Source organism: Vanessa cardui, chromosome W, assembly GCF_905220365.1.
Source record: "Vanessa cardui chromosome W, ilVanCard2.1, whole genome shotgun sequence".
NCBI lineage: Eukaryota > Metazoa > Arthropoda > Insecta > Lepidoptera > Nymphalidae > Vanessa > Vanessa cardui.
Genome location: NC_061153.1, coordinates 1,228,670 through 1,240,788, shown reverse-complemented (window position 1 = coordinate 1,240,788; position 12,119 = coordinate 1,228,670). Strand labels below are relative to the sequence as shown.

General features: G+C 43.5%; 1 protein-coding gene across 1 annotated transcript; it reads left to right on the top strand.

Moving 5' to 3' along the window:
- Positions 1-209: 209 nt before the first annotated feature.
- On the top strand, positions 210-1,649 carry LOC124542802. Its single transcript, XM_047120687.1, has 2 exons — positions 210-742; positions 800-1,649. The coding sequence occupies exons 1-2, from the start codon at positions 210-212 to the stop codon at positions 1,647-1,649; spliced, it is 1,383 nt and encodes a 460-aa protein (XP_046976643.1).
- Positions 1,650-12,119: the final 10,470 nt, after the last annotated feature.

Sequence of the window (12,119 nt, the reverse complement as noted above, 5' to 3'; positions counted from 1 at the left end):
CCTCTCGTCCGACGGCTTCTGCCGAGTCTTGGGCGACGGTCGCGGCCAGGAAAGCGCAACCTGGATCGCGGCTGAAGGCGTCTTCCCAGCCTGCGGCAATAAAGCCTGCGGCTAAGAAGGTGCCTAAGATGAGGCTCCCAAAGGTGCCGGCGACCGCGGCAGTCGTCATAACGGTCGTCGAAGGCGCGACGACGACCTATACTGAGGTCATGCGAGCTGCCCGTACGCGGGTTCAGCTCCCTGACCTCGGTATCGAGACGGTCGAGCAGAAAAGGGCCATCACTGGCGGGATCCTGTTGAACATCGGGGGTCCCGACAGTGACGCTAAAGCCGACCGTCTCGCAGCGCGGATGCGTGAGGTCCTCAAGGACCTCAATGTGAGGGTGGCTCGTCCAATTAAAACAGGCGAGCTACGTGTGCTCGATCTGGACGACGCCAAGACACCGGAGGAGGTGGCGTCGGCCATCGCAGAGGCGAGTGGGTGTTCGACGGAGAATGTCACTGTTGGCAGTATCCTTCGGTCACTCATGGCGCTCGGCACGGCACATGTGAGGTGCCCTCTTGCCGCCATGCGCAAGCTGGCGACGACCTCATGCATCCGCGTGGGATGGGGCTCCGCTAGGGTCGAGGTGCTGGAAGCAAGGCCACTATATTGCTTCCGGTGCTTCGAGAAGGGCCACGTTGGGCAGACGTGTCCGAATGGGGCAGACCGAATGCCAGACGGCGGGTGGGAGGAAGAAGGGTAAAAAGACCGCTCCTCCCACCCCGGCTCATACGACCGCCGAGGCTCCCGCCTCAGCACCGGACTCTGCTCCGCAGGAGGCCATGGAGGTCTCCCATTCGCGGGAGTAAGGGTGCTGCAGACGAACTTGAACCACTGCCGCAATGCTCAGCAACTTCTGATGCAGACCATTGCGGAGTGGTCCATAGGCCTCGCGGTCGTGGCGGAGCCCTATCGCGTCTCCGACCAACCTCGCTGGTTTGTGGACGCTGCTGGCACCGTGGCCGTCCATTGGGCGGGCGGTGCGGCGGTCCCACCCTGTTCCCTGCTCGAAGCGGGGCAGGGATTCGTGGCCGTTCGGTGGGGCCCCTTGGCCATTGTGGAGTGTTACGTCTCTCCCAACAGGTCACTCGCCGGCTACGAGTTGTACCTGGACGGGCTGGCGGACTGCATACGCAGATGCCTACCCCGTCCGCTGATCGTCCTGGGGGACTTCAATGCCCACGCCAGGGCTTGGGGTAACTCTAGGGACGATCCGAAGGGAGTGACGCTTCTCGACTGGGCAGCTGGTTTGGACCTCCGGCTCATTAACGTCGGGTCGGAGAGTACATGCGTGCGGTGGCAGGGGGAGTCGGTCGTGGACCTTACATGGGCGACTCCTCCTGCGATTCGCATGCTCTCGGGATGGCGTGTCGCTGAGGAGGTGGTCACACTATCCGACCACCGCCACATCTTTTTCGATGTGTCTATCCGCCATCCCGACCGATCCAGCCGTCGTCAGGGAGACACCCTGCCGCGACGATGGGCCCTCAAGCGGCTAAACCGAGATCATCTCGAAGCCGCTGCCATCGTCGCGGCTTGGCCACAAAACGCCGAGGAGATTAAGCCCGACCCCGGGGTGAGTCGTTCTGGTTCAGGGGCACGATGACGTCGATCTGCGATGCATCGATGCCCCGGGCAGGCCGCTTCGAGCGCCGGGCGATGCATTGGTGGTCGGAGGAGATCGCGCAGCTGCGAACCGCATGCTTACGCGCTCACCGCCAGTCCAGCAGAACCCGGAGAAGAAGGCCAGCACTCTCCTCTACTCCTCTGGAGTAGAGGAGAGAGACGAAGCCTACAGGGCTTTCCAGGAGGCCAAGAAGGCGTTGCGAGACGCCATCTCAGACGCCGGCGCTCGGTCCTGGAACGAGCTCCTCGATGGACTCGACAGGGATTCGTGGGGGGCGCCCGTACCGCATGGTGCTGGGCAAGTTACACCCGTGGATGCCCCCGTTGACGGAGACCTTAGATCCGGATCTACTGAGGAGAGTGATACATTCGCTCTTCCCGGTGATCCGGTCAAGTCCCCTGTATCCCTCGCTACCGCCGGTCACTTGGACCGATGAGTTGAGGGTTACAGAGCAGGAGTTTGACCGAGCACTTGGTTGCCTGAGTGCCCGGAATACAGCGCCCGGTCCCGATGGGATTTCCACAGTACATTATAGTCTGCGTGTACCGGCCCCCATCGGGAGATTTTTATTTGTTTGAAACCACTATGGAGGACATTCTTAAAAAGCTATGTAAAACTAATAAATATATAATTGTATGTGGGGACTTTAACGTCGACTTACTTAAAGAAACTACGTTAAGTGTTCGGTTGGTCGCCTTGTTTATGTCATTTAATGTAACTCATAGAGTTAATGAACCGACGCGAATAACCGACGATACTTCGACGTGTATTGATAATGTGTTTTGTGACTGTGAAATATATGAAGTATCAATTATAAATAATTTAACTGACCATTGTGGTGAGAAGTTTTCATTAAAACACAAAGAAATAAATAAATAAAATAAATCATTTAAAAAAAATAACATACAGGCCAATAACGGCTAACAAATTACATTGTTTTAAAGATATTGTGGCATATAAATTGTCTAATCTAGATCTTACGACACAGGATCCAAATGAGCTTTATAATTCATTTTTTGAAGTAATACTAAAGGAATTTAACAATATATTTAAAATGAAATCATGTTATAGTAACACAAAATTAAAGTTTAGTGACTGGGCTACTGTTGGTATTTATAAAAGTAGAAATAAATTATACGACTTATATGATATGAGGCGGTGGAATCGAAGCGTAGTGTTTTTAGAATACGTCATTAAATATTCCAAAATTTTTAAAACAGTATGCATTTCTGCTAAGTCCTTATATTTAAAGAAAAAAATCCTGAATTCTGATAATAGAATTAAAGCCACATGGGATGTTATTAGTAGTGTTAGTGGAAAACCCAAAAAGGAAATGATACCAATAGAATTGAACACAGGTAGTAGATACACGAGTTCTGAATTAGAGGTTGCTAATATATTTGAAACATTTTTTGATAAAGTACCCCATAAAATAACATTTCATTTAAAATCATCTACATCAAATGCAGCTAGGTTATTAAATAATAGTGTTTCTAAAATAGATGTCATAAAAGTATTTAAAACTGTAAATATTAAAAAAACTAACAACATATGGGGCATTTCGGTAAATTTTTTTAATAACATCATATACGATATTGCTCCGTATATAACAGTAATTTTTAACAAGAGTTTCGACACGGGTTCATTTCCTAACTTGTTAAAATGTAGTAAAGTTTTACCACTTTTTATAACTGGAAACAGAAGCGATCCCGGTAATTACAGGCCTATTTCAATACTCCCATCCTGAAGTAAAATTTTCGAAAAAAATATTTTAAATCAACTTCTCGTCCATTTCGGTACAAATGCTATTTTTCATGGTGAGCAATTCGGTTTTAGAAGAGGTCGCTCGACAACTGATGCGGGGATTGCGCTTCTCAAACATATATACGATGCTTGGGAAAAATCACAGAACGCTATTGGAGTATTCTGTGATTTATCTAAAGCATTCGATTGTGTAGAACACGAAACGCTTCTTTATAAGCTCAAATATTACGGTGTTAAAGGCAAAGCTCTTGATCTCATCGCTTCATATTTAAGTCAAAGAATCCAGCAAGTTTTCATTAATGGAATAAAGTCTTCTGGATCTACGTTAAAAATGGGAGTTCCACGAGGTTCAATTTTGGGTCCCTTTCTATTCCTAGTATGTAAAATGATCTTCCTTTCTATGTTAAGGGTATTTGTGATATAGTGTTGTTTGCTGACGATACTTCGCTGATTTTTAAGGTTGACAGGAAAAAAAATTACTATGACGATATAAACGGTGCATTATCACAGATACACAATTGGTTTACAGTAAATAATTTAGTTTTGAATGCTCAAAAAACAAAATGTGTAGTTTTTACCCTACCTAATGTTAGCAAGCAAAATTATAATGTATCTTTAAATGGTGACTGTCTTGAAGTAGCTGATACTACGGTGTTTTTAGGAATAGAATTGGATTCCAAACTTCAGTGGACTTCTCATTTATCCTGCCTAACAGGAAGACTCAGCTCCGCAACATACGCGGTTAGAAAAGTTAGACAACTAACTGATATTGATACCGCTCGTTTAGTTTATTTTGGTTATTTTCACATTATTATGTCATATGGCATATTACTTTGGGGTAACGCTGCAGATATTGAATCTGTCTTTATTTTACAAAAGAGAGCAATCCGGTTTATTTATAATCTTGGAGCTAGAGACTCTCTTCGGGATGTTTTTAACAAAGTGGGAATAATCACTGTTGCGTCGCAATATATTTACAACAATATTATGTATATTTACAGTAACATTGAACACTTTGATAAAATCAGTGATAATCATTGTATGTGCACTAGGAGTAAGGATAAGCTTATAACGCCAAGTTTCCGACTCCGCAAAGTCAATAGATCCTTCTTGAGGCAAGGTATCCGTTTCTATAATAAAATTCCGCAGACATTGTTAACTTTGCCGTTTAGTAAATTCAAATCGTTTGTAAAAAATACATTGGTAGAAAAAGCATATTATTCGATACAAGATTTTATAGATGATAAAAAAGCGTGGAGTTAATACCTGTTGACTTCCAAGCAGGATACATTAATTGAAATAATTGTATTTAATTAACATGACGTTGTATTTTTTAAATGTTAAAAAAGAGTAACTACTGAGTTTCTTGCCGGTTATTCTCGGTATAATCTACTTTCCGAACCGGTGGTAGCTTCACTTAATTGTAAAATGACGATTCAAAAGTGCTTATAAAAGCCTACTTGAATAAAGTTTATTTTGATTTTTATTTTCTGATTTATTCCACAAGGATCTATCCTTGGGCCCCTCCTTTATAACATGTATAGTGCAAATGTAGTCAAAACCATACAAAATTGCAACTACCACATGTTTGCTGATGACATACAAATATATATCTCATTAAAACCTGATAATATGAATTCGGTCGTCAAAAAGTTAAATGACGATTTAGAACGCATCGCAAACTGGTCAGAATCACACACACTAACTCTGAATGCAAGTAAAACGAAATACATGATTTAATGAACGACTACGAATGACGAATGACATTAGGTACGAGTAATTTCATTAACAGAATTTCACATAGAGAGGAGCACCCGCCCAGAGGTGAGAGCAGTACTCCATATGAGGCCAAATTTGCGCCTTGTAAAGTTTTAGGCGATGGGCCGACGTGAAATACTGTCTCGCCTTGTTGAGCACGCCCAGCTTTTTTGAAGCCAATTTGGCTTTGCCTTCCAATTGACCGCGGAACTGAACGAGGCTCGAAATATCAACGCCAAGTATTCCGATACTACCTGTAGCGGCTATCGGAATGTTTAAATAAAACTATTTATAACGGATGAATCGCGTATATTAATTATTTTTAAGTCTGCCCGTGACCACGAACACTGCAAAGTGCTCGAAACGTCGGGATGTTTAAAAATAATTAATATACGCGATTCATCCGTTATAAATAGTTTTATTTAAATGTGTAATCATCGCGAAAATTTAAGACAACATTATCGGAATGTTCTCAAATCGTGGAGATACGACAAATGGTGTTTTTTTAGCGGTTAACGCGCAAACTTGCGTCTTTTTGGGGTTGAAATGGACTAGATTTAGCCGGCCCCAATTCGGACTTTGTTTAATGAAGACTCGATTTCAGACACAAGTTTGTTCCGGTTCTCTTCGACGTTTTCCCGAGAAATATTAGCGCAGTCGGTGTATAAGGTGTCAACGGTACTGTTGTCTGCATAGCAATGAATGTTCCCGATTTGCAACAAATCATTGATATGCAGAAGAAACAAAGTGGGTGATAGAACGCAGCCTTGTGGAACACCAGCATTGACGAATTTTAAGTCAGAGCATGCACCGTCGACAACGACCTTGATGCTCCGATCTGCCAAAAAGCTGGTAATCTAATTGCATAATTTCCCGGGAAGCCCATAGGAAGGAAGCTTCGAAAGAAGCGCTTTATGCCATACGCGATCAAAGGCCTTCGCTATGTCCAAGCTGGCTGCTAATGCCTCCCCCTTGCTCTCAACTGCTTCAGCCCACCTATGAGTAAGGTAAACTAGAAGATCACCGGCCGAGCGACCCCGACCGTACTAGCGGTCACTAATCAGCTGATTCTCCTCTAGGTACCGCAGGAGCTGGCAGTTAATAAGGGACTCCATTATCTTGGAGAGCAAGGAAGTGATTGCTATAGGCCTATATTTGGACGGGTCTGAGCGGTTGCCTTTTTTAGGGATCGGATGCTCCAAAGCTGTCTTCCAGGAATTCGGGACGACGCCTAATGTGTAGGATTGCCGGAAAAGACGCGTTAAGACCGGTGCCAACTCGGGAGCACATGTCCGTAGCACGATTGGAGGGATACCATCGGGTTCGCTCGACTTATGAATGTCCAAGGAAAGAAGTGCTTTACGAACTGCACTTTGCCGGAATTTAACCTCCGGCATCGTGGTATCACACTGCGGAATTGTGGGTGGAGATTTTCCTTGGTCATCCAGAGTCGAGTTCGACGCGAAGAGAGAGCCTAAAAGATCAGCTTTCTCTTTCGCGGTATGGGCCAATGACTCACCGTCCCTGTGCAGAGATGGAAAAGAGGGCTGACAGAAATTCCCTAAGACAGCCTTAGCGAGAGACCAGAACGCTCGTGTTCCTGAAGGGAGACGCACCAGTCTCTCGCCAATTCTGCCAATGTACTCCGTCTTCGCCCTAGCAATCACGTTTTTGAGGGACCTAGAGGCAGAGTTATATTCCTTTTTGAATGCGCTGGTATTTACATCACGAGGCGCAGATGCATTAGCCCAGGTTTGATAGCGTTCCCACTTTCGGCGTGATGCCGTTTTGCAGAAGCGACCAAACCAAGGCTGGGACTTGCCACCGATGGGTACTGCAGAGTAAGGAATGAATAGTTCCATACCCTGAAGCACCACATCGGCAACAGAGTCAGCAGCAGCTTTCGGATCATCCGGCGAGAATCAAATCTGCCCCCATGGGTAAGATGCAAAAAAAGACCGCATCCCATCCCAATCTGCTGACTTGTAGTGCCATACTCGGCGGCACCCAACAAAGCGAGGCCGTGAGTACCGCATAACCGGCACTGTACTCCGGACGAGACAGTGGTCAGACGAGCCCAGAGGGGGATCGACGATAACCTGATAGCCATCCGGATGCGAAGTCAGCAGAAGGTCCAACAGGGAAGGTGTATGATCCTCCACATCCGATATTCGCGTTGGCGAGTTGACCAGTTGTGTCAGATCATATGCTAGAGCGAAGTCCAGAACAGATCTACCTGCATGATCGGTGGTACATGAGCCGAGCCATTCTGCGTGGTGAGCATTAAAGTCACCCAGAATAATGATCTCTGCGGATGGAATCTGCTGCAGCGCGGAATCTGTAGCCATTTGGACGTGCTCAACCAGTCGGTCGGTTTCGGCATTACCGCTATGGGACCTATAAAGGCACGCATAGATTCGCGGATGGTCATCGCAGTCTACACGCAGCCAGATAATCGATAGGTCCTGTCCTTCAAGGCTGCCGAGGCGTCGAGAACAGATATCATCTCGGACGTAAACGCATACCCCAGCTCGTGGCATAAAAGAATGTTCCAATTTGTACCCAGGGTACGAGAGAAAAGTCGTATCGGCAGGAGAAAATATCTGGGTCTCGGTTAGAAAGAGCAAGGCCGGCTTCGCCGTTTCCAGATGGTAGTGAACGGCGTTGAGGTTGGAGTTGAGTCCCCTTATGTTGCAGAAGTCCACAGCGAGGGTGGTAGGGGTTGCCTTATGATGCCTGCTCCGCTTGCCCCGAACAGTGGCGAGCGTAAAATTGACCCCCCCCCCAGAATTCGGAGGACAGCCTGGGCATCCCTGCTCAGGTGGTGTATGTCCTGAGCATGGATGTCCAGAGAGGGATTCTCCACCGCTGTCGCTGATGGTACCCTCCTGGGGTAATTTTACCAAATTCTGCACAACCATCAAGTTTTGGGGAGAGGGGGATTGGACCTCCGGAACTCTCACTTACCGGACGAAACGCGGTAGCATAGCTACCACTTTACGCCGATTTTAAGTGAGAGAGTGGTACTTCCCCGGGCGTGCCGGCCCATTCGGCTGTAACCCGAAGGTATACAGCGTGGCACTACCACTTGAAAATATAGAGGACACTTGTGCAAAATTAAGTAAATTCGTCTTTGTACTAAAAAAGCTAGCGCGCATTTCTAGTCTTGAGACTACTCTCATAGCATACAATGGTTATGTTGCCTCAATTTTATGGTATGGTGTCATTTTCTGGGGAAATTCTACAGACTGGAAAAAAATATTTAAAGCTCAGAAACGATGCATACGAGCTATTTGTGGTCTAAAGGTAGAAGAATCATGTAAATCACACTTTAAAAAGCTAAATATATTAACTTTTCCATCTTTGTATATTTATGAAGTAGCAATGTTTGTGAAAAATAATCCTAGCCAGTTTAATTTAGCACATTCAGTACATAATCGAAACTTGAGAAACGAGAGTAAGTTGCATCTGAGCCCCTCCCACACGGCCTTAATGCAAAAAGGAATTTTTAGAATGTCAGTAAAGATATTTAATAAATTGCCAGAATACATAAAATCATTACCAATACCTCTATTTAAGCGTAAATTAAAAGTATATCTCATTGAAAAGACATTTTACAAAATCTCTGAATTTTTTGATATTAGTGAATGAAGTTCTTATCTAATTTCTAATTATATTATACTTTGACATATTTTAATTAATGTTTTATTATTATTGTTTTTTTTTTGTTGTTTTCAAAAATTTTACAAATAAAGAATTTGAATTTGACGTCTTTGGTATCTCATCAGTTACGGACGGCGCACGATTCCTCAAGCGGGCCGCCCTTTCGTCAATCGCCGCCTTGGCCGCTTCGGTGTATGCGGCCAGCGCATCCTCCGCTTGCGGCGATCTCTCTCTTTTTGAGAGCTGAGCTCGGCTTGCGAATTCCCGAGTCCGACGTACATCCCGTGAGTAGGTGGTCTGCCACGCCCTCTCTTACTCGAGGGTTTCAGCCACCTACTCACTGACGACTCCGAGAGTTCTGCGTCGCTGAAATGCGCGCTCGCATCGCTCTCGGAGCCCGAGAAGCTATCCGCCGTGCAGGACCGCTTCTCTCCTTTTCTTCGTATGTCATGTCCGGGGTGTGTGGTGGACGAGCCCGACTCGGAGAGTCGTTTCAGTCTCACCACTGGTATTTTCCTTGCTTCGGCTTTGTGCGCTATCGGGGCGCCCACCTCGTCATACGTGAGGTTATGTACATTACTATTTACAAAACTTTGACTACTTAAAACTACTCCTTCTCTCTCCGTTTCGGTGTCCATTGTGGTTGCAGTATGGTCGTCGTAAAAAGGCTCTGGTGCGACTTGTCCCCTCCAGATTTCGAAATGGGACGGTCCGAACCGTGAAGCGGGTCGGAGAGGGAGAGGGTGTCACTCCCTCTCTGGAGAATAATTATCTTTAGTAGCACTCATATTTTAAGGTTTGCCGGGGCTGCCGGCGAGAGTCATGACCGGAATACCCTCCGGCCATGCATCCCATCGCGCTGCGTCGCCACTTGGGATTCGAGGTGATTTTTGACGACGTTTTCTTCCTTTAAACAAAAACTAAATATAATAAAACATTTTTATATAAAATTTAAATAAAAGATATATAATATTTGTATCCTACGACTAATATTTACAAGATATTTACACTTCTTCCTTGCCACGGGGCCGCGCACACAGGCCACTCTGAAAACAAAGAAAGACCGGGAGCGACCCGTGGCATTCCCTCAGAAGAAGTGCATTGGAACCAAATACAACAAAGCTACAAAAACTGTGTGAGTACCTGTGATTCATAATACCCTGGTAGTTTAACCCGGCTTACAGCGCCTACAAAATTAAAAACGCAACATTCCTTCCATCTCTGTGCGTTTTTGCTTCACAAGATACTCTGCTTACCTCTACGCTTATATGTGACCCTGGTACCTAAGGAGATAAAAGTACAAAGTACTGCTTCCGGTTTTACCCTATGCATTCTTTGCTTTTGCTTTGACGTCACATTATGCATACTGCTACAATCCTGGCATTATTTGTATAGTATACATAGAATATCATGCTGTGACATTTTGAATGAGATTTTCTTCATATCGTATAGTCACCTATTACTTGTAATCGCAATGGATAAATCATTCTCTGAATCAAACTTAAATGACACCAAAACTTATGAAGATAAAACATCCCCTACTTTCGTAAGCCAGAGAGTTAAGCGGCGTAGAGGAGAGTTTTATTTTTGATTAGTAGGAGGATTGAGTAGTAGGAGGATTTTTTTTTTGATTCACTTAAAAATGGAATGGAGATACAATCAAAAAAGGATCGGGAATGTATTACTTTACTAGAGGACAAGATCGAGGATATGCAGCGAAATAATAGGAAAATTTGCCTCGAAATAAAAAATGTTCCGAAAATTAATAATGAGACTAGGCAGGACTTAATGGATATGGTAATAAACCTGACAGAAAGCATTAAATGCAAAATTGAAAACTCTGATATTAAAGACATTTATCGGGTTCAAGGAAAAAAGGATAAAAATAAAAATACACCAATAATTATTGAAACAATCTCAACAATTATTAAAACAGATATTCTAAAAGCTTGTAAAAACTTTAATATTAAAAATAAATAAAAACTGCGGACCAAAGGTCTTGGCTTTACCTCAGAAGAAAATACCCCGATTTACGTTTCGGAACAATTAACGGCTAGAGCGGCTCGACTGTTCTTCTTGGCAAGAGATCTCTCCTCGCCCAAACAGTACAGGTTCTGTTGGACTTCGTTCGGTAAAATTTTTGTGCGCAAGGACGAGACATCACCTGTTATTCGTATTAATAATGAATCGCAGATCAATCAGTTGATGCAAAAAACTTGACTATTTTTTCTCATTTCTTGTTTTGCTAACTATTGTTTTTACTCTTTTAATTTAGTCACTTTTGTTATTTTGTTTTTGTTGTTTTTTGTTTGTAAAATTACATTTAAGTAGTTATGTTAGCTCAAAGCCTGAAGACAATAGAAGTAAATGCTTAATCAGCAGAATGTAAGTCATTGTGTCATTCTATGCTTTGGGATCATATGTTTTGGGAAATGATTTTGTAAAAAGGGAACAACATTCGACTAGAGCATAAACCTCTGTTCGGTCGTGTCAATTTTAATTATAATTAAATATTGTAAAACTCAAATATTATATTTTTAAAAAAGTCTGTCTTGCTCCCGTAAATTTGTCTGGCGCAGCCGGTAGGATTGTTTCATATAAATTGCAGCCTTCATCTTAATTAATTTTCGTCAAAATCCGTGAATAGTTAGGATTTTGAAGGTCTGTAAGAAACAATCCAGAACCAAAGAAATAAGACAGTGAGTGAGGAGTCCAGACGAAGACGATGCTGGCGACCGGTTGGTGAGTAAAACTTTTCACCTTCCTTTGCCTTTTGTTATTTTGGGATAAGACTTCTTCTAATATAACGTTTTGTGGTTTTCTTTTATAATTTTATTTAATGATTTGAATTTGTATTGTGAGTGAATTTGTCTTAACGAAAGTTTAATGAAATTTATATAATAAGTAAAAAAAATCATATAGTTATATTGTTTAAAAATAAATAAATATATTGCTAGTTTAAGTTAGTGTGTAATAATTTTAATTTTTTTTTTTATAAAATCGAAATGGATCATATAACTCTGATCCCTAACGAAATTTTAAAATTAATTCCACTTTTTGGTGGCGATAAACGCCAATTAAACTTATTCATAAGAAAATGCGAATATGTAATAAGTAAGTTTCAAGGCAGTGATGCACAAAATATATACATTATGCATAGCATCACTAGTCGCTTAGTAGATAAGGCCGCGTCGCTTATTAGCGAGCGCGAGGATATTATATCATGGGATGAATTTAAAGATTTGTTTCAACACTTTGGAGACC